The 26,585-nt window shown below is 40.5% G+C and overlaps 1 protein-coding gene across 2 annotated transcripts in view; it reads left to right on the top strand.

Moving 5' to 3' along the window:
- ME1 (malic enzyme 1) overlaps positions 1-26,585 on the top strand; it is a 348,457-nt gene that overhangs the window by 267,703 nt on the left and 54,169 nt on the right. For both annotated transcript variants that reach the window (XM_048845114.2, XM_048845115.2), the window contains 3 exons: positions 6,559-6,668; positions 14,592-14,689; positions 24,315-24,428. In XM_048845114.2, the coding sequence (XP_048701071.2) occupies positions 6,559-6,668; positions 14,592-14,689; positions 24,315-24,428 (322 nt within the window). The remainder of the gene's footprint in view (positions 1-6,558; positions 6,669-14,591; positions 14,690-24,314; positions 24,429-26,585) is intronic.

Here is a 26,585-nt window from a genome sequence, read left to right as displayed (position 1 = left end):
TCTTGATATTGCTATAGTAAGTGCAGAGAGTGATTTGTGAAAGTAAATGGAAACCTCTAGGTACCTGCTTCCCACATGCAGTTTCCATTTGTAGGCATAAATATGAATGTTAGCCCACAAAAATATTTCATGCACAAATTTAGAAATTCAGTTCAAGCTTTTTGGGAGATGTGATCCCATTAATAGTAATTATTAAGAATCATGTTTATAATGTAGCACCTTTCATTCTGACATTTCATTTTAACCCACACACTACTGAAGTGCAGCCAAATATTTATATTTTCTTTAAACAACTCTTACAGAACTCTTACAAAAAAATTTGACTTTTTTGAATCAGTGTTATATCATGTATTCATGGAGTGAAAACCTCAAAGCTGAGCTTTTCTAGCATTTTTCAAGCATTCAAAGTAAAATTATTGACTAGCAAAGAAAAGGAAGAACTTCTATTATTCTATTGATGATTTTTAATTGTTCAAAGAGTGTGCTTTTCAAGAAACAACACAACATACATATAACAAGCGCAGATCCTAATTGCTTAAGCTTGATAGAAAGATTTACTATATACTGTGTTTTATAAATATCTTTTCATAACAGGACTCCTGTCCATGTTTAAGATAGAAATCATTTAATTAAGTACCCGTGGTGTTCTACTTTAACTGCTAATAAGAATATAAGCTTATAAGAATATGGGATCACTTACTTGGGATCTCTCAGTATATTAAGGGGCCAATGTACAATACAAACCTTTAGAAGCTGAGAAAGTGTCATGAAGAATAAAGCCATTTGCCATGTCCAGAGGGAAGACAGGATTTCTTTTGATTCACTGTTTTTATTTCTGATATATGCTATGCAGACACTTGACCAATCAATCTGTTCAGTATTCAAAAAGTGTCACAGTGCCAAGTCTCTAAACAAGACCTGAAAATTTTGAAAAGAAAAAGAATCTCAATTAGATCATCTGTCTCAAATCTAGGTTCATCTTTTTTAAATGAGTATAAAATGAAAAGTAACTTGAGATTGCTCTTTGATAGACCATAGAACAGTCACAATGGGAGCGCTGAATTGTAACACTGAAAAAATAGTTGAGAAACTAAAACAGCTAAGATTACATTTTCAGTCTCCCAGAGTTTTATTTTTGACTTCAGAAGGGGCAGGATCAGGTAGCTAGTGAGCCAATACAGCACCATAAAAAGAGAACCTCTGAGCAATTCATTAGTTTATTTCTTTTATTCCAGACTCTCATGGAATTTCAAACACTGAAGAAATCGCTAAAGGCTTGCCAAAATTTACAATATATTTGATTTTTTTAGAATTTTTCATTCAAACCTAAACCCTGACGCTGAGCATCTTCACCTTTTGGGAAAGTTTGCATGTATATCGAAGTTTCATGGCTATCACACAACTTTATAAGGACCTGAGCCAAAAGCCTAGGTCTCAGTAACACTGACATTTGGGGAAGTTTTGGATCTGGATCCGAGTCATGCAGCTTTGGCCCATCTCTAATTTTTAATAAAATACGTAGTTATCATTTGATTGTAGGATATTCAATGGCCTAAATCACCATATTGTTCAAGCACCTCATAAACATTAATGGATTTAATCTCTGTTTTACAAGTGAGGATCAGTAGCTTGCAAAGGTTACACAAGGCGTTAGTGGCAGAGCAAAGTTTAGGACCCAGCAAATCCCAGTGCTTTAACTACAGAACTATTGCATAGCTATTTTAAAACAAGCATATGAGTAGAGAAAAATATTGACATGAATGTTTGTTAGCATATAACAAAATATTTTGATGTCAGTGGTAATGGTAAATTATTCTAACTGAAGTCTTAGTCTGATCTTCTTGGTATAAAGTATATTACATCTAAAGTCTCCATTGATTATATCGCTTGTTAGAATAAATGGAATCTGTACCAATCAGATTCCTGGGTGACCATAATTCATTGACAACACTAAAAAAAAAATTGAAAAAATGAACATGCAATCAATCAGAAACCATTCTACAATGAAAACTTTATTTTTGAGGTACTATAGATATACTCAAAAAGAAAAGGAGTACTTGTGGCACCGTAGAGACTAACAAATTTATTTGAGCATAAGCTTTCATGAGCTACAGCTGCTGTAGCTCATGAAAGCTTATGCTCAAATAAATTTGTTAGTCTCTACGGTGCCACAAGTACTCCTTTTCTTTTTGCGAATACGGACTAACACAGCTGCTACTCTGAAACCTATAGATATACTGAATGCTTTGCCAGGGTTCTTTCATTGAAGAGGACTCTCTATATATAATTTTTTATACTGTGCTCATCATGGAGTATCTGAGTACCTTCCAGTAGTGCATTAATCAATGTGACTACACATCTATCACACGTTTGGGTTCTCATTCTGTTCCTAGACAAAGAACCATGTACAGTGTGGAATATCTTGTTCTGATAGGTTTTGGTTTTAAAAAATATATAAATATACCTGTTGCTGTGTGTTTATGTAAGAAAAGGCAAGGTTAAATAAATACATCTTGCATTTGGAGCAGAAGATGGTGAGGTTTGTGGTGGTCCTTCGTTTCTGGGAAATTCATCATACAGTTTGACCACCCCCTAAAAAAATTCTGTCTTCTGTACAGACAAGCTTTACTCTTATTGAGTTTTTCATTTTGCCAAAAGAACGCAGTTGTCAACCCTGGTCTTCATCCCAAAGCTTTAGATAGTCTTTAGATATCCTGGGCCCAGGCCAGGCAGCGCATTGAAGATAAGGACTGAGGCTTTGAATTTGAGTCTATGGGAAGCCATTGTAGAGAGCGGAGGACAGGTTTAATATGTTTGCAGTAGCCTTTGTTGCTGAGGATGGTAGTTCTGAACTGGCTGGAGTTTCCTAAGTTCTGAAGCCTTCATGCCAAGGTATATTGCATTGCTGTAATCCAGCTGAGAGATGATGAAGGCATGAATAACTGAAGCCAGGTCTTCATCTGCCAGGATGGAATGGCATTTCCTAGTCAAGCAGAGATGGTAAAAAGTGTTGTTTGCAGATGATGATGTGTGAGAGCTCAGCATCAGCAAGAAATCCGAGTCCTACTGGACTACTGACTGAATTGACTAGTCATGATTGTGTATCTTCAACTAATGGACACTGCACCATGGCTGCAAGTTCTTCAAAGTACTTTCCTCTGTTCACCAGCATTACCTCTGTCCTTCTGGTTCAGCATCAACCAGCTGTTCTTCATCCAACAGCTGATCTCATCCAACCACTAGGCCCTCTTGGTGATAGTTTGGTTGTGGTTGTTTGGAGTCAGTCATGATTTACTATACCGAATTACTGACCAACAGATTTCCTTTTTAACCATTGGCCTCTAATTAATGTTTCAAATAGTGCCAGCATTTCCCATAAAATCTGAAGATATATGTTCAGCAGGGATTATTGTCAATGGAGTCCTTTCTGTTCTGGCTAATTGTAATATGGCTGTAAATGTGTATTTTCCATAGAGATAAATATGTGTATTTTCCATAGAGATAAATATGGTCACAACAATTCTTTGCTTTTGTTTTTATCTTATGGTTTTGCTCAATGTAGTTTGCCTAGTACACCTGAGTTTTAAAGGAAAATTGCACAAACATACACTTTAGACTTGAGTTAAATATTGTAATGAACAGGCTACTGTGTATGTGTACACTTACCTTTTCTGGATGGAATCAGAACTGCTCTTCTATCAGAACTGTATATCTTGGGTCTATACTGCTCACAACTAAAGAAGATTCTTATTTAGCTCAGGCAGTTGGGTTATGTGCTTTTGAACAGGGGATCTGAGATTTTGCCTTGCTGTTGTTCATTGTAGATAGTGGCATAGTACTCAGTGCCCAGAGGCAAAACAACAGCAGGGGTTCATTACCTGGCGTGCTTCACTCAATAATCACAATGGGGTGGAGAAGCAGAAAAGTTTATTTGCAAGTGCAAACAAGGTACAGGGAGAATAGAATCTCAAATCCTGCACATCAGAGCAGGTCATTACACACACTTATATTCCTTAATGCTACCGCACTACACATTATCCAATCAAAACTTTACACAAATACTCTGCCTTCCTTATGTGGGTTACAACAATGTTTAAGTTTTTTCATGCAGTTGATAGATTTCCACTCCATATGGCTAAATGCAGTGCCTTGCATAATGACAGGTTTCAGAGTAACAGCCATGTTAGTCTGTATTCGCAAAAAGAAAAGGAGTACTTATGGCACCTTAGAGACTAACCAATTTATTTGAGCATAAGCTTTCGTGATCTACAGCTCACTTCATCACTTCACTCTTCTGCTCAAATAAATTGAAGTGATAAAGTGAGCTGTAGATCACGAAAGCTTATGCTCAAATAAATTGGTTAGTCTCTAAGGTGCCACAAGTACTCCTTTACTTTTTGCGAATACAGACTAACACGGCTGTTACTCTGAAACAATGTTTATTTCCTGCAACCTCTAACAAGCATTCCTAGCAACTTAAACAACCAGCACATCCTGTCTGGCCTTGTAGCTGTCTCTCCATTAACTTGGATCAGCAAACCTTACACTATGAGGCATTTTCTGCGGCTGCAACATTGTTTTAAGAGCAAAAGAGCTTACTCAAACCAGCCAGGCCTGAATTCTATTAAGGGGGGGTTGAGAAGAAGCCCTTAGGCCTTCAGCAGGGAGACCTCCTCAACCCTTATGGCCTTCCATCCCCTCAACTTAACTAGTGGCCATGCCCTGGGGTCTCCAACAATACCATTCAATAATCATATCTTTGATTAGGGCTTTATAGTGTGTATGATTGCAAATTAGATTAAACTGATTTTAAAGACAGATTTTTTTAACATATCTTTCCCCTCTTGTTATTACAGGTAGAGTTAAGGTTGTTTAAGTGTCTTAGCTGTGCATTTCCATACCGTTGAAAATGGGGATGGGGGGGAAGTTAGTGTTAGCCTTAAGTCTGAAATTCCTATGCTTGTAGCTCTTGGTGTTTTCCTATACCTACGGTGTTTTTGTTTACACTTAAGTTACTAATTGTATTCTCAGCCTTAATTCCATCTTAATTTGTGTGTGGGGCGGGTTGTTTTGTTTTGATTGTTTTGTCTCAATTTCCTTGGTTTTAAAAAGTATTAAAAATATCACACATGATCGCTAAACAAGAAATGCAAAGAGAATGCTACCATGCAGTATTTCTGATGATTTGAAGATACATTGTATCAATGTTAAAATTGCTTTAAAAAAAAACTTTGAAGGACAAATTCATCAGTGTACCAGACAAGCACAAAACAGCTAACATAAACTGGTGAATCTGGCCCTTAATATGCAATTGATTTATTGGATTAGAGGGAAATGTATAGAGATTGATGCTATGCGAAAAGACGGATTAGCATTTTTAAAAGGCTCCCACTGTGCTCCCTGGCAGTGCTGCTTTGGTGCATAATGGAGTCAAGGCATCAATCTATTAAGAGTCTTGCAAACACTACTGCTCAAGCTGGCATGCAAGCACAGAACCTTTAGAGAACAGTGAGAGTTGAGCCAAGTAATCTACCATCTTGATACCTATCCAGTCTCCCTTATATTGATTCACTACTATAGAATTGGCATCGTAATTGGCTGAGTTACCTCTGATGTTACACTGGCCCTATTTTAGAATTACCTGAGCTGTTGAACTGCCCTATATAATCATATCAAGTGGATACAGCAATCATTAATAATTTAGTTTAATTACGTCCTAATTTCTCCAAATGTAACCTATGCAGAAGATTTTAATTAATTTTAACTAATTATACATATATGGTATGCTTGAAGAGTCTGTGTCATTCCATTCTTAAGATCAATCACGAGAAAGAAAAGACTGAAACTGATGTTAACTTCTTGAAATGATGCATTTTTAATTAATTTTAACATGAACTAATTAACTATTTACTTGTTAATTTACTGTAAATTCATTGTATACTCAAACAGTAGATAGTGCAACTTTGGATAAGATATGCTGCTTTTTTATTCATACCAAAGAGGTTACATCCCTGCTTTAAGTACAAAATTAAACTCAACTTTAACTACTGAGTCATGGCCAATGCCTCTGTAGTTATTTTTTGTTTCTAATCGTTTTGTTCCCTGTGTCTGAATTCCCTCAATATCTGCTCATTTCTCTTTGACACAGGATGACCAAAACTGAGCACAGTATTCTGGGGGCATCCTGTTGATTTGCATAATGGTATTAAAATAAATTCAGTGTTTTCCATCCCATTCCCTCTGAGTCCTATTTTTTCCTTTACTTGACTACTGGTACACATTCCATAAAGGTTCCTGTTGAGATGTCTGCAACCTAGGCCTTTTTTCCTGAACAGTTAGTTAATTTAGAACCCGGCAAGGTGTGTGAATAGTCCAAAATCTTCCTTCCAAGTAACGTGTATGAGTACAATAACACAAAATATAGGACAGAAGCTCATGACTTTCTGTATAGTTTTTATTATACTCTGATCCAAAATCTGACTCCAAGGGCTTCCAATTTTATATGTGCAACATTGCATTGTTTCCTATTTTAAATTTGCATTTCCTTTGTATTTCTAGGTATGGCATGAATTGCCTTATTCAGTTTGAGGATTTTGCTAATGCCAATGCATTCCGCCTCCTGAATAAGTATCGTAACAAGTACTGCACTTTCAATGACGACATTCAAGGTAAAATATTCTCATCCTACTCTATTTGGGTGCTTAGAAGATAGGAAGTGCTTGAAGTGCAATGGGCTGCAAACCCAGGAAATTAAATTTCTAAAAAGTTCATTGGGTCGCTGTGGAGTGCAGTTTTACCATTGGCTGGGGCAAAATCCCCTCTGATTGGCTTCTTTTCCCATGAGCCTGGCTCCTGGAGAACTGCAGTTGATCATGGCTGCTGCAAGAAGCAGTCAGAACTCTGTGCTCTCCCCTCAGCCGCTGACACCATTCTGACTGGAAGGTAGGGAGGCGGAAAGAACCTAGCAGCTCAAGGTGGCTCTGCTCCGTCGTCCCTGCTCTCCTTCTATGAGCAGTGGGACAACTCTCCCCTCTCTCTGCAACACACAGCCTGGGAAGGGGGAGGTGGACCCCAAACTGCAGCTACTCCCCTAGGCCTGGGAGAGATGAAGAACCCCAAGAGCTGCTGGGGGCAGAGCTGATGTGGGGAACAGATTGGGGCAGAATTGAGGGGGGACTGGTGGGTACAAGATCAGTTTGGGGATTGAGGGACAGAATTAATTGCTGAACAGATGTAAGGGCACGTGTAGTGGTGATGGTGATAGACCCCCACAGGCACCTTTTTCAGACCAAGCACTGTGGGGGATAGGTACACCAGGCGTCCAGTGACCTATTTTTATTCCTCTCCTTTTCCCTATTAATTTACATCCTACACTCCATCTAATTCTAGACATTCATTTAATTAACTTTTTAAGAGTTAAGGCTGTGTGATATAACTTTAACTTCAATTCTTCTTCATGCTAGTGTCTAGAGATCCCTTACTGTGGGCATTTCAGCCTGCTTGCAGCTTAGGGGCAAATACAGATCTCAGTCACATGCAGCACGGGAATGCCCCACCTCCTGAAGGTTCCCTCCATTTTTTTTTCTCCCTCTGCAACAGCTGACAACTCAGCCAGGCCTTCCTTCTGCACCACTATCTGCTCATCTCCCAACCAGCCCTTTTTGGAGTGAGACCTGCTGGTTGGTACCACCAGGCTCTCTCAGTTTGGGATCAAAAGGGCTAACTATAGTTTTGATAAAATGAGGTCGCTGGACAGTGACCAGAAGAGAGACCCTATGTAGCTGTGAAAGAATTTCAGGAACAGCTTTGTCACATTCCCAGTGTCAGTAACTCATAGAAAGTCCACAACCAGAATGGGATCATCCATCATCTACTTCAGAATGGACCACTGCAACCCACTCCCCATCCTATTTCTAGACTTACAGAATTGAGGGATAAACAGAGCTGTCTGAAACATCTAAATAAATTCCTAATGGAGGTTTGTCTGCAAAGCATTCCCATTTTACCATCCTCAGAGAATTCTTATGTTTTGCAGATGGATGGCAGCTTTTTTCTTTCCCCAGCTCTGATTATTTGATTTTACATATGCTCCTAGGGTCCCTCTCCAGGATCATGGTAACAATAACATTCGCTTCAAGAAAGAAGGAAATTCATTTATCTCTTCCAGGCCAATTTTTTTGATCAGAGATTTGTACAGAGAGTATTCATTCTTCTGTCAGGCACAAGAGCTCATCTCAGAAGAATGCTAACAGAAGATCAAGATGGTCATAATGAAAAACAACTGGGGTCACAGAAACAAAAATCCAATTCTTATTGGAGCCTACTAGGAATTCTGATCTTATACACAGACATGCTGCTATGATCTAGTACCTATGATACCTATCCAGGAATTCCAAGTATCTCTTCCGCTTCTTACCCAATCTCCTCTATTGGCCAAGATCTAGCTCCAATTGTATATTCTCCACTCCCAAAACTGGTGAATGCAGAGAATCAGGGTTTTTTTAAGGTATCTACCCCATTCATTTTAGGAAATGGGTACCAGAGAGAACACAGTATCTACCACAATGATTCATTGAGGTCTCAGAGTATTGCTGCTCCTTCCATGGATAATAGACCAGTTCTGGTCATGACAGTCAAGGTCTGATAGTTTCTTTATAACTGTCAAGAACACAATCTGCTGTACACCAGAGAAAAATTCTACTGTCCTCGGTGGAGCAAAGTTTCTTATCTCTATTTGCGCTGCCCACCAATAGCGAGATAAACACCAAGACTTATGAGAAGGAGGTCTGATTATCAGAGTGGTTGCTGCATGTAGAAATATTTTACTTACCATTGTCAGTTTGGTGGGCTGGCGATTGACCTCCTTAAATCTGTACACAGTAAATAAAGTGCCCCTCGGCCTCTGTAGGTGTCAGGATCTGGGATGTGAAGTGGTGAATGACCTCTTGTAAAGCTGGCAAAGTCCTTACTATATGTTTTCCCACCTTTTCCATTGCTAAAACCCCTCTCCTAATAGGCAGGCTTCTCTACATCTGTACTTGGGGTTGATAAATAGATATTTTTAATTGGACTAAGCCTATAAAAGGTCATGTAGCCATCCCATCCACTCAGCATGAACTAGGCATATGCAGCTGAAGGATGGAGGAACAAAGGGCGTCTTTCTTTAAAATTCTTCTTTCCTTTGGATTGGAGTCAGGGGCTACCTTCCCCACTCCAGAATGAAGTTGGGGGAGTGGACCAGTTCTTGAAGATGTTGGTAGGGAAGGAGGAGATAAAAGCCACCAAGTTGCCCCTAGAATATTTATAAATGTGTTTAGCCAGAGTCTCTAGTGGGGGGTCTTATTGAGAGGGCCTCTGAAGGAGCCAGGGGTGGATTTCTCATGTGAGGCTCCCTTCTAAGCCACCCTTAGGCACTGGACTTCCCTCACTTCCCTCCTTCGTCCCTTCCACTAAGGGACTGAACTCTTTTCCCCATCCCCAAGATCATGGTCTTCCTTTTTTCCTCACTGGGGGCTGAGAGAGGAGAGGGGGCTCTTTTCTGTCTCTTTTGCCTTCTCTACCCTGTAGTGGGAAAGAATGGGGAGTTAGATGTGCCTAACACTCATTGTAATAAACTGTGCTTGCTGTACTTTTACCTCATCCAAAACTCCCAAATCCAGATTAGCCCAGATTTATTGACTTTGAGGGCATACTGCAGAGCTCATTTGTTTCACCTGGCCTTTGAGAAGAAGTAGAGAGAATGAGGTACAGACTACATACAAGGATGCTAGTATTTATGTGTTTCTGCTTGGCAGAAGTGTGAGCTGCTTGTAATGCATTATGTTTTTGTAATTGTAAATAGTTGGGAGATCACTCAGAGCCATGGGCACCTTTTAATTTCTTCTAAGTCAAAATGAAATAAAATCCATAAATATAAACCTATCATCCTCCACTTTGTTTGTTTCTCTTATTGTATTTGGTTGTAACCTAGATTGTAAACGCTTTGGGGCAGGGACTGTCTTTTTAGTAAGCTTTTCTACAGTGCCTAAAACAATGAGGTCTCAATCTGTGATTGCGAACCTTAGGCTATGCCCTAAAACACATAAGAAGAAGAATAAGAAGTAATAATATGCCAACATGCTTCTGGCTCAGGGCTGTGCCAATAGCAGTAACAGGAACTGCAACAGAAACTTGGGAAGAATACAAACAACTCAGTAAGGTAGGGTTTGCTTCCAAATTTCATACCCATGATGTTCGAGTGGGTTAGAATTTAGTTGTAATAGGGGATTTGTCATCTCTGCTAGAAAAAATTGTTTCAGCATGTTAACTTTCACAACTGCTTACTACCCCCCTGAAAAATGCCATGTTCTGTTGTCAAAACTTTCAGAGTTTATTTTTCCATAGTCTTTGTGATGGTATAGAATAGCGGTAGAGTTTTTCTCATATTCTGGAATATTCACAAGATCATCTTATGTTTTGGCACTTGCCTGGTGCAGATTGTGTTTTGATTGTCTTTCCAGAAACTGCAGCTGATCTGCATGGTGAAATGTAAGGTCAAACCATTCGTCACAGTAGTTCCGGTTAAACAAATCTGCTGCTCACACTGACATTTTTTCCCCCTTTTCATGAAGAACAAATAAGGCAAACTGCTGAAGAGGAGTGATGACAGTTACTGCCAACAACAAAGAATGATAGTGAGCTGGCTACTCTAATAGAACTAGATCTTTATCATTTTACAGAAAATGGCTGAAGAAAACAAAAGTGGAGTTCTTTTACAATAGTTTGTTTAAAACTGTTGCCCTTTTATAAAATTAATGAATTAATAATAAATGTTAATCCTCAGATCTTAGTACATTACTACGGTGACACCTACTTGTGCCACTTTAATTAGAAATCGATAATCATACTGTACAATACATGCAAAAATGCCCAGAGCAAAAACCTAAAATATTACTATAATAGTATAGTTTTGAAAACTCTTAACTTTTTCATTTAAAATAGAGGATTATAGGGAAAACCAGAATTCACTAGAGGTTACCAGCTGTAATTGGTACACCAGCAATGCATAATTATAGTTTGAAACACAATAGATTTGCCTGCCTAGTGACTTAGCGGCAGAGTGTCAGACACTCTGATAAGTAGAATCCCAGCATTCTGGTATGTTCACATCATACACACAGAGTAACTAGAAAAAAAATATACTCTGAATACTCTTGTTATGTTGCTAGAAGGTTGCAATGTAACACTACTTTATTTCTTAGAATTCAGAACAAGACCCCCAAAACAGGCTGCTCCCTAAAGCAGCAAGGCACAACTCGCCTTACCTTGCTTACAACTGTTCTTTTTCCAGACTGACACTTCTCTTGTGTTCCCAACCTCAAAACTCGAGTTTTCGCTGATCACATGTGAAAAGTCGCCCAAAAATTGCCAAATGACAGCATACTTCAAAAAGCACAAATTTTTGACATTTCTAAAGAAATCACTGAGATTGGCAACACTGTGCAGCAGCTTCTGTTCACTCACATGTGGGCCTTCTTGGTTTATACAGTTCCCCTGCATCCCCCTTGGCTGCTTCCCCACCCCATTTGATACATCCTATGGTCAACAAGAAGCCCCACTTTGCCATGGCCTGCTCTGTTCCAAATAGCACATATGCCACGTGGCTTTTGCTAGCCAGGGGAGGTGGATTTGGTCCAGTTGCCTGTGGCTCAGTGGCTGCTCTCTATCAGATAAGTGCAAAGAGACATGGACTGGGGAGCAGTGGGGATCTAAGACCTTGTCTACTCTTGCCTATGCTTAAGATGGCATGTAGGGTACGTGTAGCTACATACCGCATTGAAAAGCAGGCTGTGTCCACACCAACTGCAGTGTGTAGCTGCACGCAGCAGGGAAAGTCTCCGACAGGAACCTTTTTCCTATTGACAGAATCTTTCACTGTGGTGAGGAAAGGCTCTGGCAGCAGGGAGGCAGCAAGACACTACACTGCTACAAATAGCAGTGTAGATGTGGGAGGCAATGCTTGGACATGCAGTGAGCCATGTAGGGTATATACCCAAGGGTTCACTCATGTAGGACACCCTCATCTGTACTCAATCACTAGAATCTGACATTGCCCCTATAAACTCTATCAGCCAGACCATTCCTTCCTCAGAGGTTTTGTATAATTAATCATAGAACCTCTTTAGAACAAACCTCTATTCCCAGCCAAAACCTCAGTGAGAGTTTGCCTTAGCTAGCTGGCTCACATGATAGCTTGTACTTTACATGTCTCCACATGCAAGACTGCGTCTCCACTCTTTTCAGGGGTGGTTAAGATCCGTTTGTCAGTCAGACACAGCATAGACTTACTGGTAAAAGTTCCTCCAGGAGCACTGATATCTCTGTCTTGGTAGACAGACCCCATTTAATCTGTCAAGGTATTTTATTTCACCAACCATCCCCCCTCAAAGATGCTTGTAATAGATGCATCCACACAGCTAGGGTTCTCATTTAGGCAGTCTCCAATTCAGAGCCTATGATCTCACTAACACATACATTTATTAGGGCTTAGATGTTTGTCTAGCCTGCAAGGGTTTCTTACCCCTCCTTCAGCGTATAATTGCCAGGCTCTAATAGACAATACAATGGTGATACAGTATATAAACAAAGAAGGTGGGGCAAGGTCTTCCGCTCTGTCAGGAAGAGAATTTTTTTTGTGGGAATCAACCTGGTACCTCTTCGTTTACCAGGGACTCTCAAAAAGTTGGCGGATCGTCTCAGTGGGAAGGGCTCGGTCACTCCTGAGAGGGAATTGAAAGACTCGATTCTGGATCAAATATTAATGAGCTGGGGGGTTCCCTCAATAGACTTATTTGCTACCACTGTAAACAAGAAGTGCCCCCACTTTTCTCCCAAAAAGGACTGAGTCCAGGTTCACTGACGGATGCTTTTCTGATTTGGTGGGGAAAGGTTCTGCTGTGTCTCTCCTCCCCTCCCCACACTGTAATTAATTCCCCGGAAAATACATCAGGATAAGTCTGATATAATAATGCTTGGACAAATCTGCTTTCGTTTTCTGACCTGTCAATAGATCTACTCTTTCCACTTCCAATTCTGCCATACATTTTTCAAAATCCTGGTCTGGTGCTCAATATCTGACAGCATGGAAGCTACCTGGTTGAATTCTGTTGATAGCAGTTGTTCCAAGGCAGTTCAAAAGGTTTTAATTCAGAGCAGAAAGGCTAACGTATAAAAACAATTCCATTTAGTTTTACTTGTGGACTTTTGAAAGACATTCAACTCTGAGAGTCTTCTGATTCTTTTATCTTGGACTACCAGTTGTTGCGAAAGCACTCAGGATTTTCAATTACATCTATCAGTCACAATCTACACATGTTGGGAGTCATTCTGTTTTTTTTCCCTTCCTACTGTATCAAGATTTTTTAAAGGGCTGACTCATATATTTCCACCAGTAAAGGAAATGTTTCCTACATGGGAGATGAATGTGGCGTTTCTAGCATTAATGGACTCTACCTTTGAACCTATGTCATTGTGTTTTTGTTGTTCCATCTTTCCATGAAAACTGCATTTTTCAGCTATCACTTCAGCTTGCAGGATGAGTGAAATATAGGCCTTGACAGCAGGCCCCTCGATTTGTAGGGCACCTACTTGGGGTTCTGTTCATACCTTTACTAATTACTACTCCATTGCGGCAGCTTCTAGATCAGATGCCCAATTTAGCAGGGCTGTCCTACAGATGTTCTTTAAATAGGAGTCCTATCACACCCCTCTTTGATAGATAACTGCTAGTCAGCCCTCTACAGTGGGATCCATGTAGACAACTGTTGTAAGAAGAAAGAGGTGTTACCTACCTTACAGTAACTGGAGTGCTTCAAGATGCCTTTGTCCACAGGGATCCTGTGACTCCCCCTCCTTCCCCACTGACACAGTCCTATACTGGGATATTCTGTGTTGCTGAAGGAACTGAGTGGTGGTTGGAGCTGCTCTGCCCTTTCTTTCCTCAGAAGGGGTGCAAGAGCATGCATTATGTGCATGTGCAGCCCCAGGGGATGCTGCAACTAAGACTCTGGGCTCACTTGCATGGGGCACACACAGCTACAGTGGGATCCATGTACATAAAGACACCTTGAAGACCTCCAGTTACTGTAAGAGATAAATAACCTCTCATTTCATGTTACACACTAATTGAAGCAAAGGTCTCTATACAACTCTTGCCTTAGTTAGTGTGCATCCTGCCAATGGGAGTTGGCATTTCCCATTACTGACCATGTCTGATCTTGCTCAGTTCCTGAGATCTGGTCAAATGAATTCTGAGCACTAGGTGGTGTGGTTGGCAAGATAGAGTACATGCTAACATAGCTGAGATTAGAATCAAGATCATAATCTTTATTTTACTTTATTCTAAAGTTATTAGTCTCGTTTATCTCTGATTTAATAAAAACAAAGTATAAAGCAAAACAAACAAACGACTCCCCATCTAAATTGTAATTGCTAACTCTCAAGTATTTGCATCTTTTAGCTATATGAGTACTTCGAAATCATTGATAATTTTTACTTAAGACTTTGCAATTACTATTTCAAGAGTAGTCAAAATAATTCATTTTGTATTTTAGGAACAGCGTCTGTGGCTGTTGCAGGTCTTCTAGCAGCTCTGCGTATCACTGAGAACAAGCTGTCCGATCACAATATCCTGTTCCAGGGAGCTGGAGAGGTATCTTTATTATACAGCAAGGAAGCTTCTCATGTGAAAACCTTGCTTTTATTTCAGAACAAGTTACATGTATCTGATCCATAATAAGATACTTATTAGGTTAAATAACAATCACCTGCAAAAAAATTTTCTTACTTCAAATATACATTTTGTCATTTAGTTCATCTGATCAAGATGGGTATTTTCATAGGATGCTTTGGGAAAATTATAGTCCGCTATTAAAACGTCAAGTTCTTCTTTGAATGATAGCCCCTATGTGTATTTCACATGTGGGTACCCATGAGCACCATGCACCTGAGTCTGGAATTTTTTTACAATCAGTATCCATCGGCCCAGACATGCTCAGTAGCTCTCGTTGTGCGCTGAACTGAGGGCATAAAGGTTGTTGCATACCAATGCCTCTTCAGTTCATTCTTACTGCCACATGGTCCGAGTCAGAATCTTTGGTGTCCTGAGATTCATTTCTACTGTGCCATTGCGGTAAATATATTGTATTTTTGTATATAATTGTTTTAGTAGTTAGTTATTTCCCCCCTTTTCTCCTCCCCCTGAGAAAATCCCCCCCCAAGAATGCTGGGATGATGCCCAGGGTTCTGGGGTTCAAAAACTTTTCTTGCCCTTGATCCTTTTCTGTGCCCAATGAACGTCAACACTGCTTCTGTTGCCTGGGGGAGGCTCGCATTTCAGCCAAGTGCAGCATCTGCCACTCCTTTCCCCCCAGAAGTTGTGAGGGTCAGGAACTGAAGCTAAGGAAACATCTGAAGGAGAAGGCAATGAGACCCCAATTAGGTCCAGGCTGGGTACTGACCCTGTACATCAATCTAAGCAAGTGGGCAGTGCATCTTCGAGCACAAGCTCAGAAATAGAGGCTGAGAGTTCTAAGAAACGCTTCCAATGGAAGTAAGGGGCACTGTGTTAGGCTGTCTACCTCACATGAGGCCTGAACGGTTCTATTAGGCCAATTAACTCATACCTGGAGGAAAGGCAAGGAGTGCTAAAGCGTAATTGCTGATGAAATCCAGCTGGGGAAGGAGCTGGGTGGGGTTTATAAAGAGGAATTTTGCAATAGATGGGGACTGCAATGAGGTGACCCTGCAGTCACGCTCCCTGATACAAGGTGCAGAACAGAAGACCGAGAAAGAGCAGGGTAGGGAGCAGTCCAGGGAAGGAACAGTACTGTCTGAGAGGGATAGACCTGAACTGTTGGTCTGAGGGTCTCTGGATCATAATCCGGAATAGAGGGAGAGCACATATTCCCCTACCAGTTGCTGCAGAAGTGGTGCAGGCAGCTCAGTGGATATGGAGAGGGCCTGAGTCTTTGAGGAAGGGGATTCTGATAATACTCAGGAAGGGGAGGATGATGGTGACTTGGCCAGAGGGCTAAGCCACAAAAGAGAGGCTCTGCAGCTCCTGACCAGAACAATGGGTTGAGTGACCCCCTCATGGGGTGCGGATAGTGGTGAGCCAATTCCCCGGATGAACCATGAAGAGGTGCCACCGAGCAGTAAATAGCCAAGCCAGACTCCGTTACCAGCACTCTCATAGACATAGGGACAAACCATGGTGGTCTAAGATTGCCCTGAAGAGAAAGGAAGCCTCTTTGATCCCATCAAAGTCAGGAGAATCTGCGTGCATGGGCGCTAAAGACTTAAGCCCGAGTAAATCTTCTTGGCAGGAGAAAGTGGAATGCAAGGATATGGATCTGCTGGTCTAGCATAGATTTCAATGGTAAAGGCTCAAGATAAACAGCTTCTGGTGTTGCCATCCAAATCTAGAGCTGTTGGTGCACCTATAGCAACACATCTCCAGATGGATCCAACTTCCCCGTGACCAGGGATACTCTGGTTCCAACTGCTCCACCAGGGTGAACTGAGACCTTTATCTCGCCAGAGGACATATTTCCTGTCCCTTACCCACATTGACTCCTCTTATCAGGACTATCTCTATTCGGGGACATTGTTACACCAGAGGAAGAGACTATTCCAAGGATTCAGAGTCATTTTCCTGTCTCATCCACCAGTGTCCATACACAGCTATCAGTACCATCAGTTATACTCGTAGTCCAGGATCTGGCCTCTTCTTCCAGTGAGTCGGAAGCTCCACAGGAGGGCCTGCAACTCCGGATAAAGGTGGCCCTGGACAGAAGCTCTAGAAGATCAGGATTCTGGCCTGCAGCCAGACATGATTAGACAAGAGACAAGTGGTACTTTATGCCATGGCATCCTCCCCCGCCAGTTGATCCATCCTACTGGAGGCTGTGGAAGCCCTACTCTGGACACCCGGGATTGGTACATAAGCCTTATTTATTGTTGACCATCTATCCCCAACCATACCTGTCGAGCATTTTGAGGAAGGTGGTGAGCTGGTTCTGACAGTTCCGGGAGCGATTTCATCATTTTCGCCAGATGAGGCGGTTACTCCATCTTCTCTGTCTCTGCCAGATCACCAGTATCGGGAGCTCATGCATAAAATGGCATCAGTGCTGGAGATTGAGCATGAGGAAGTCCAGGTGCCTCAGCACAGATTTCTGGACATTTTTCAGCCTTCCGGTCCAGGTTGAGTGGCCCTCCCCATCAATGAGGCCATCACGGACCCAGCAAAAGACAGTTCAGCACACTCCTGCTTCTTGTGCTCCTATCCCTAAGAGGGCCAAGAAGTGTTACTTTGTTCCAGCTAGAGAGGGAGAGTTTTTATTTTTACCCCCATGGCCTAACTCCTTGGTGCTGCAGGTGGCAACAGAGAGATCCAAGCAGCAACACCTCAAGGCTACTCCTTCTGATAAGGGACACAAGCAGCTCGACTTCCTGGGGAGAAAAGTCTTTTTTCACCTCCCTCCAACTCAAGATCTCAAATTATCAGGCCCTCTTTGCCAAATAGGATTTTACCAGTTATGCTAAGTTTCTAAATTTTAAGGACAAGCTCCATGAGAAGGATAAAGCCCACTTCCAGGCCTTAACTGACAAAGGCAAATTGGTGGCCAAGACTTCCCCCCCAGGCAGTGCTGGACATGACGGATACTGTGTCTGGGGGGATGTTATGGCCATTGTTATGAGAAGAGACGTGATTAATTCTCAAGTTTCCCTAGAGAGGTGCAGAGTGCCATCCAAGATCTGCCCTTTGATGCAATCAATCTTTCCACTCCCTCAAGGACTTGAGGACAGCTCTTTGCTCACTTGGCATTTATACCTGTCCCCAACAGAAGACATCACACACGGGGTAGAGGGTGAGGCTGCCTTGTCAGCCCTTTTATCAACGTCTTCAGGAGCCATCAAGTAAAAGACAGAAGATTTATAAGCCCAGGAACCCAGCCTCTGCAACATCCACCACCACATCTTACTCTAACCTTCAGTCAAAGGTTCTTTTGGCAGGACTGTCAAGACCTGCGTCCCTTTATTGAATCCTCTTCATTCTCTGCCTCAGCTTTTTTGGAAGCTGCCTTATCTAATTTGCTGACAACTGGAGGGCCTTAACTACCGATAAATGGGTACTAGAAGTTATTCATGGTGGCTATCTGATCAAGTTTCAAACAAATCCTACCCAGAAACACCCTTCCCACTTCCCTTTCAGGGATGGCTCTCACAAGGAGATTCTCCAACGGGAATTGGCTCACTTCTTCCCTAGGGAGCCATAGAAAGGGTTCCACCTCAACATCGAAGGAAAGGGATTCTACTCCTCTTACTTCCTGATCCCCAAGAAAAATATGAGGTGGAGGCTGATGCTACGAATGCTGAACGTTTTCATCTGAAAACTAAAATTCTACATGTTCTTTTTGGCATTAGTAATTCCTCTTCAGAGGAGGATCTGAAAGACACATACTTTCAAATAGACATTAATCCATCCCACATCTTCTTCAATCAAGACTGTTACTAATGCAGAGTCCTCCCCTTTGGACTGGCCACAGCACCAGGGTCTTTACCCTGTTTTTTCAGTAGTGGCAGCTTTGGTGAGAAGAGAAGGATTTACTGTGTTCCCATACCTTGACAATTGGATTCTAATGGGCAGCTCCTACGAAGAAATCCAGCAGGCAGTCCAATTTCTAGTCAGTCTGCTGCCTTGCCTAAGTGTCTACCTCAACCACAAAAAATTCATTTACCTCCATGAGGTCCATAAACTTCTTAGGTTGATGTTGGACTCAACCAAGCAAGAGCTTATCTAATCTCTTGAGGTTTCAGGCCATGAGTGCTCTCTCACACCAAGTCACCATCAGACTCTGCACTTCAATCAGAACTTTCCTTTCCCTCCTTGATGGGCCTCATGCACACAGATGATGCCATTCACCAGGTTTTATCTTCATTGTCTACAAGACTGGCTCCCTCCATGAACTCACCAGAGTGGGGCAACATCAACAACAAGGTGACAATTCCGTCCAGGGTTTTGGACTCTCTCATAAGGTGGACAAAGGTGGAGAAAGTTTGGTGGGGATCCCTTTCCTTACACTGACTCCCAAGGCAACCATCATTACTGATGCCTCCCTCTTAGGTATGAGAGCTCATAAGGGTGATCATATGGTACAGGACATCTGGACCCCCTCATGTCATAAATATAAAGGGAAGGGTAACAACCTTCCTGTATACAGTATTATAAAATCCCTCCTGGCCAGAGGCACAATATCCTTTTTTACTGTAAAGGGTTAAGGAGCTCAGGTAACCTGGCTGGTACCTGACCAAAAGGACCAATGAGGGGACAATATACTTTCAAATCTAGGGTGGGGGGAGAAAAGCTTTTGTCTGTCTGTCCTGTGTGCTTGCCGGAGAGAGATCAAGAAAGCAAGCAATCCAACTCCATTAGAATTAGTAAGTACTAGCAAGGAAATGCGTTTGTTTACTTTTGTTTTGGCTTGTGATTTTCTCTGTGCTGAGAGGAAGGTGTATTCCTGGTTTTCTTTTTGTAACTTTAAAGTTTTTGCCCAGAGGGAAATCCTCTGTGTTTTTAAATCTGATTGCCCTGTGAGGTTAGCTTCCCTTCTAACTTTACAGAGATGCTTCTTTTACCTTTTTTCTTTCTAATAAAGTTCTGTTTCTTTTAAGAGCCTGACTGATTTCTCTATTGTCCTAAGACCCAGGGGTTTGGGTCTGTGATCACTTTGTAACCAATTGGTTAGGATATTATTCTCAAGCCTCCCCAGGAAAGGGAGTGTAAGGACTTGGGGGGATATTTTGGGGGAATAGGAACTCCAAGTGGTCCTTTCCCTGATTCTTTGTTAAATCACTTAATGGTGGCAGCGTACCCTCCAAGGGCAAAGAGTTTGCCTTGGGGAAGTTTTACCCTAAGCTAGTAGAAATAAGCTTAGGGGGTCTTTCATGTGGGTCCCCACATCTGTACCCTAGAGTTCAGAATGCACATAAATATACTAGAACTCAGGACAGTCCATCGAGCCAGCAATGCCTTCTTCCTTCTCATCCACTCCAAGCACATCCAAATAATATCATCCAACATGGTTAGCAGTAATCAGATGACTAACATAATGAACAGCTTTGTAAATGGTGTAGGATCTGAGGATAAAATAGGGAACAAACAAGTTAAGAATTATTTTGACAAGTTAGATGTCTTCAAGTTGACAGAGCCTGAAGAAATACATCCTAGAATACTCAAGGAACTGGCTGAAGAGATTTCTGACACACTAGTGGTTATCTTTGAGTACTTGTGGAGGATGGGAGAGATCTAAGAGGAATGGAAAAGGGCAAACATACTACCTATTTATAAAAAGGGAAATAAGGACAATCCAGGGAATTATAGACCAGTCAATACCTGGAAATACAATGGCGCAAATAAGCAAGCAAGCAAACACCTAAACAATAATAAGGTGATAAGTAACAGTCAGCATGTATTTGTCAAGAACAAATTGTGTCAAACCAACCTAATATCCTCATTTGACAAGGTAATAAGCCTTGTGGATCGGGGGGAAGCAGTAGATGTGATATCTCTCTACTTTAACAACAAGGAGTCCGGTGGCACCTTAAAGACTAACAGATTTATTTGGGCATGTTAGTCTTTAAGGTGCCACCGGACTCCTTGTTGTGTTTGTGGATACAGACTAACACGGCTTCTCCCTGATACTCTCTACTTTAGTAAGGCTTTTGATACTGTCTTACCTGACCTTCTCATAAACAAACTAGGGAAATATAGCCTAGAAGAATCTACATAAGGGGGGTGCACAATGGGTTGGAAAACTATATTCAGAGAGTAGTTATCAATGGTTCACAGTGAAGCGGGATGACATATCAAGTGGGGTCTTGCAGTGATCTGTCCTGGGTCCAGTTCTATTCAATATCTTTATAAATGATTTAGATAATGACATATAGAAAACCCTTCTAAAGTTTGAGGATGATACTGAGCTGAGAGGGGCTGCAAGTGATGTGGAGGATAGGATTAGAATTCAGAATGATATTGACAAAATGGTCTGAAATAAACAGGATGAAACTTAATAAGGACAAATGCAAAGTACACCACTTAGGAAGGAACAATCAGTTGCACATATACAAAATGGGAAATTACTGGCTGGGAAGGAGTACTGTGGAAAAGGATCTGGGGATTATAGTGGATCACAAACTAAATATGAGTCAACAGGGTCCTAGTGTTGCAAAAAAAGGAAACATTCTGCAATGTATTTGTAGGAGTGTTAGGAGTGAGTAGCTCCTATGAAGAAATCCAGCCCGCAACCCAATTTCTGGTCAGTCTGTGCCTTGCCTATGTGTCTACCTCAACCACATTCTTTCACTCTACTCAGCACTGATAAGACCTTAACTGGAGTACTGTGTCCAGTTCTGGGCACCACGCTTCGCTAAAGATGGGGACAAATTGGAGAAAATCCAGAGGAACTGTAACTAAAATGATTAAAGATCTAGAAAACATGACCTACAAGGAAAGATTGAAAAAATTGGGTTTGTTTGGTTTGTAGAGGAGAAGACTGAGGGGACACATGATAACAGTCTTTAAGTATGTAAAAAGTTGTTATAAAGAGGAAGGTGATAATGTGGAATAGTTCTCCTTATACATGGAGGACAGGATAAGAAGTAATGGGCTTAAATTGAAGCAAGGGAGATTTAGGTTAGACATCAGGAAAAACTTCCTAACTGTCAGGGTAGTTAAGCACTGGAACAAATTATCCAGGGATGTTGTGGAATTTCTGTCATTGAAAGTTTTTGAGAACAGGTTAGACAAACACCTGTGAGGAATGGTCTAGATAATACTTAGTCCTGTCTCAGTGCAGGGGACTGAAGTGGATGACCTACTGAGATCCCTTCCAGTCCTACATTTCTGTGATTATTCTGCCACTCAGCATCTACCAGATCAGATCAAGCCCACAGAGAGCATCAATATCTGCATCAGTGATCTGAATGTATTGAAGACTTTAGAGATGCTTTCAACCTTGGTGCACACAGATCATTCCGCAGCTTTTGCTCCATATTGAGCAAATGGAAGAATCTCTGGTTAAATATTTTTCTGTTTAACACTGTTGTGCTTGGTGCTGTATAAAGTCAATGGAAGACACAATCTCTGTCCCTATGAGTTTATTCAGAATAAAACTCTAGATTTCTAAAGCAAAACCCAAAACAATAAACTGCTGTTGGGCAGGAAAGGGGGGCGCCATTTGATCCTCAATGAAATTGCATAGTGAAGAACAAGAAGCAAACTGATTAGTGTTTGTACTGGGTTGATATTCAAAATTATTCAGTATTCTGTTGTTTTTTTTGTGATATCATTCAAAAGAAATAAAACTAGAATCCAGTAATAATACATGCATCTAGACAAAGAACTGAAAAATGGAACTTTTTTCTGGGAGAACAACCAACTGTCTACAATTACAGAATACTCGAGTAGTAGATAAGAGAAGATATGCCTTCTTGATAGGCTCTTTTAAGGATGATTTGAGATTGAGATTGTATATTACTTAATAAAATATAGTGTGTGTTGTGTAGGGTTCTTGAAATTTAAAACAAAAATAAAGGTTTTTTATAGGAAAATAAAAGTCGTATTACATTCTCAAAGATTATTATCTGGATTAAGTATTAAAACTCATCTTAAAAGATCAGTGTTAGTATTTATTTCCAGTAGTGCCAACAATGTGCAAAGAGGTGTGGTCATATCAGTCAAAATTTAACCAGTGTGCTTTGGATTTTATAAAATACTATTTAAAATGTTATTCTTTAAAAGGAATCTTGAGTATCATTTGGTGGGTTTGTTTGTTTGTTTATATTAGCTTTGGGTTTATTTTATTTATTTATTTATTTGTATTTATTTTTGCTGTTTAAACTGTGTTGTGAAAACCAGATAATCATGTAAGATTAGTGAATTCTCCTTCAATAAATAATGTGTTTATGGCTAAATGCTACCTAAGCAGAACTGAAACATCTAATCCAGTGGTTCTCAAACTTTTGTATTGGTGACCCCTTTCACACAGCAACCCTCTGTGAGTACGACCCCCCCTAATAAATTAAGAACTTTTTTTATATTTAGCACTATTATAAATGCTGGAAGTGAAGTGGGGTTTGGTGTGGAGGCTGACAGCTCACGACCCACCCATGTAATAACCTCATGACCCCTTAAGGGTCACGACCCCCAAGTTTGAGAACCCCTGATCTAGTCTGAGCTGAATACCTAATGAAGTCTGAATATCTCAAACCCTACTTGAGTTACAGTCTGTGCTCTGAATTATTAAAACTATAAGTGGCTAAAAGAAATAGACTTACTTATTGCTAAAATTTTCAGAACAGATTATTTTTAGAAAAACATTGCAAACTTGACAGTTTTCACTTTGACTCAGAAAAACCCCCTATATTTTGTTTCAGAGTAGCAGCCGTGTTCGTCTGTATCCACAAAAAGAAAAAGAGTACTTGTGGCACCTTAGAGACTAACAAATTTATTTGAGCATAAGCTTGAATGCATCCAGTGAAGTGACCTGTAGCTCACGAAAGCTTATGCTCAAATAAATTTGTTAGTCTCTAAGGTGCCACAAGTACTCCTTTCCTATATTTTGTAAAATTCGTAGATTTTTGTGAAAAAGCAAAAAAAACCAAAAACAACAACATGTTTTGCTCATCTTGCTCCTTTTAATAGGCAGATGAATGTAAGAAAATAAACTTCTAGCGTACAAATTGTACCACATAAGTAATCATCTGCTTCTCCCTGGCTTTCTCCATTGTCTAGATAATACATGTGTAGGGTTGCAGTGCTCAGAGACCATATTCACTTCAGTACCACCCCTGCACTCCACTCTATATAAATATATTGGGCTGGTTTTAAATGCAATAAAATTATTTTTATTCAAACCAAACTTTATTGGTGGTAGTAGAGTAGTCACATAGGGTTCTGATCTCTATCATATTTTATTGTCTAATGTAAAATAGCAAATTCCATTAATTATGTGAGGAGAAGAGGAAGCATAAACATAGTAAAACTGAGCCATGAATCTGACTGTCTTTGTTTTTTATATGATATCTATCACCACCATATCTAGCATTGTAAAAGATCCGTTTTCTGGTGTTTTTAATTTATGAAGATCTAATTGTACAGCTTTAATTGTTACTGAAATTAATAGTTTTAAAAAATAGTATCATATGTTGTTGCATTCTCTTTCTTTTCCAGTTTCATATATGAATTTTCTTTTCCCCTCTCTCCTTTTAAGGCTGCCCTTGGAATAGCAAATCTGATTATTATGGCTATGCAAAAAGAAGGGACACCAGAACGTGAGGCCATCAAAAAGATATGGATGGTAGACTCAAAAGGATTAATAGTTAAGGTAATACAACATTTTTCATGGCTATAAGTGCAATGTTAAAATTATTCTCATCATTCTGCATCAGCCTGATGCAGAAACAGCTTTATGGATATGATGAAGCTATTTACTATCTTTTCTAATACCTACATGCTTAACATTTCTAGATATAGATCTGTCGCATTCTGATCCGTTCGGAGGTGCAATCCAGACCAGTAAGGGATGTGTTACTGTCTGCCCTGTAAACCCTGGCTGTTTCACAGCGCTTTTCTGCTGTAGCTCCCAACCTGGCCCGCTCACACGCAGCCTACCAGCATGCAGGTCACACCCTAAGTGTTTGTGTGTTAGACAGCCCAGGTTCAGCAGCTCAGACACTAGCAGCCTTTCTACAGCTCTGCAGCTTTATGCTGGCTTCCACCAGCCTCGGTTACTACTAGGAGCATGATCCCCAACACACTCCCAGTCCTGAATTTTCCCAAAACTGTGCCTTCTGCAATCTGCAGCCCACTCCTGGACAGTTCAGAGAAATAATATGGTTAATTTGTTCCACTAAAGACACAAATACAGATCACAGCTTATTAACTTAATTGGGGTGAATATACCCTTCCCTTTAAACACTGTGTTGAGTTGGTTAATAGTAAAATAAAACAAACATGTTAGCATCACTTAACCTATGCCCTATTGTTAAGTAAAAGAAATAAAGGGTTACAAGGAAATAAAAATGAAAACATGCATCTAAAAGTCTAAAACATAATTTAGCTAGTTACAGGCCTTGTTCTAGATGTGTTACCAGTCTTTCTCTTTCCCAGCCACGGCTGACTTTCTCTCAGTCAGGACCTTCGACAAAGGTAGAAGGTGCTGGTTTCCCTTTTCTTCTTAGGTGAAAGCTCTTTGCCTAAGCTGGTTTCTCACCTATGTTTAGTTCCATAGACTTCAACACACACCCCCGCACCTCTCCCTTGCTTGAAGGACCCATCTTTCTCAGCTTGCAGGACTCTGGCCTCTTGTGTCTGCCTGGTGATGAATGCCAAGGATGGCTTCTGTCTTTTCTTACATCTTCCAAAGGTCAATTAACTTGTTTCAGGAGGCAGGATGACCTCATGCTCATTTTCCATTCTTGTGGGCATTCCATCCCCCTGTACGATTTCTATGTAAATGAGGCTTCCATTGTTTCTGATCCCACCATGCTTGCTTTACATTGGAGACCGTTAGATAGCAGTGACAGTCCCTCCTGTCTGGGTAGACTGTACAATCGAATATCCAGCAGTATCTATAATTCCTGATGTAGTGTTAATACATACATCTCACACTTATATTAATTACCAGGGTCATTAGTTTTCAAAAAAGACCTCATTCTGTACACTTTTATAATGCAGTACTATTGTATACAATCAGTTGATTCAGTTGCTTAACACTTGAGGTTCAGCTCCCTGTCTTGATAGACCAGTAAACATTTGATATGGATTCTTCTGAGGGTTACCCCTCAAAGTAAAGTTTATTCAAGCTGTGAGGAAGGTGACATGGAGTCTGGTGGTAAAGGAAACTTCACGCTCTTTCTTCTCCCACTTGTTAAATAATAGGTTTATTTACCTAATAAAAATAAATAAATAAATATAAATAAATAAAAATAGATTTTCATTGTCTTTGCCTGACGATCAGGCTGGTCAGAGAATCTAATGTTCATTCCTTTGTCTAAGCAGGCCTGTTTACCAACTCCCCCTGACATGCCTGGCTTGAATAGATTTTAGTAATCATTCCAGCATATATCCATTATTCTTAATACCCACCACTTACTTACATCACTGAAGGCTATTAATGATCAGTGAGTTATCAAATGATACCTCCCAAGGAATATTTTGTACTAAGATTATTACAATAGTATGTAGGTTATGAATACAGGGGCGCTTTGTGTCACAAAGTCCCATCCTGTTCACATTGAGGTCAACAGCAAAATTCCTATGTCACTTCAGTGGGAACAAGATCAGGTGCATAGTCCCTGTGTTATTCCTACGGGAGACAATCATTTCTAGTGCTTTTTGTATTAAGTAGATTTTATAACAAGCCAAAAAAATAGAAGAGAAATGTTCAACTTGTGTTTTTTTATATTTCCCATGTAAATATGATTGTGTTACGTTTTTAAATAATGTTAGTAATATTTGTGTGTGTGTGTATATTTGTGTG

Source organism: Caretta caretta, chromosome 3 (genome assembly GCF_965140235.1).
Source record: "Caretta caretta isolate rCarCar2 chromosome 3, rCarCar1.hap1, whole genome shotgun sequence".
In the NCBI taxonomy this organism is placed as follows: Eukaryota; Metazoa; Chordata; order Testudines; family Cheloniidae; genus Caretta; species Caretta caretta.
Note: the sequence above shows the minus strand (reverse complement) of the source record. Positions and strands in the feature narration are given on the sequence as shown.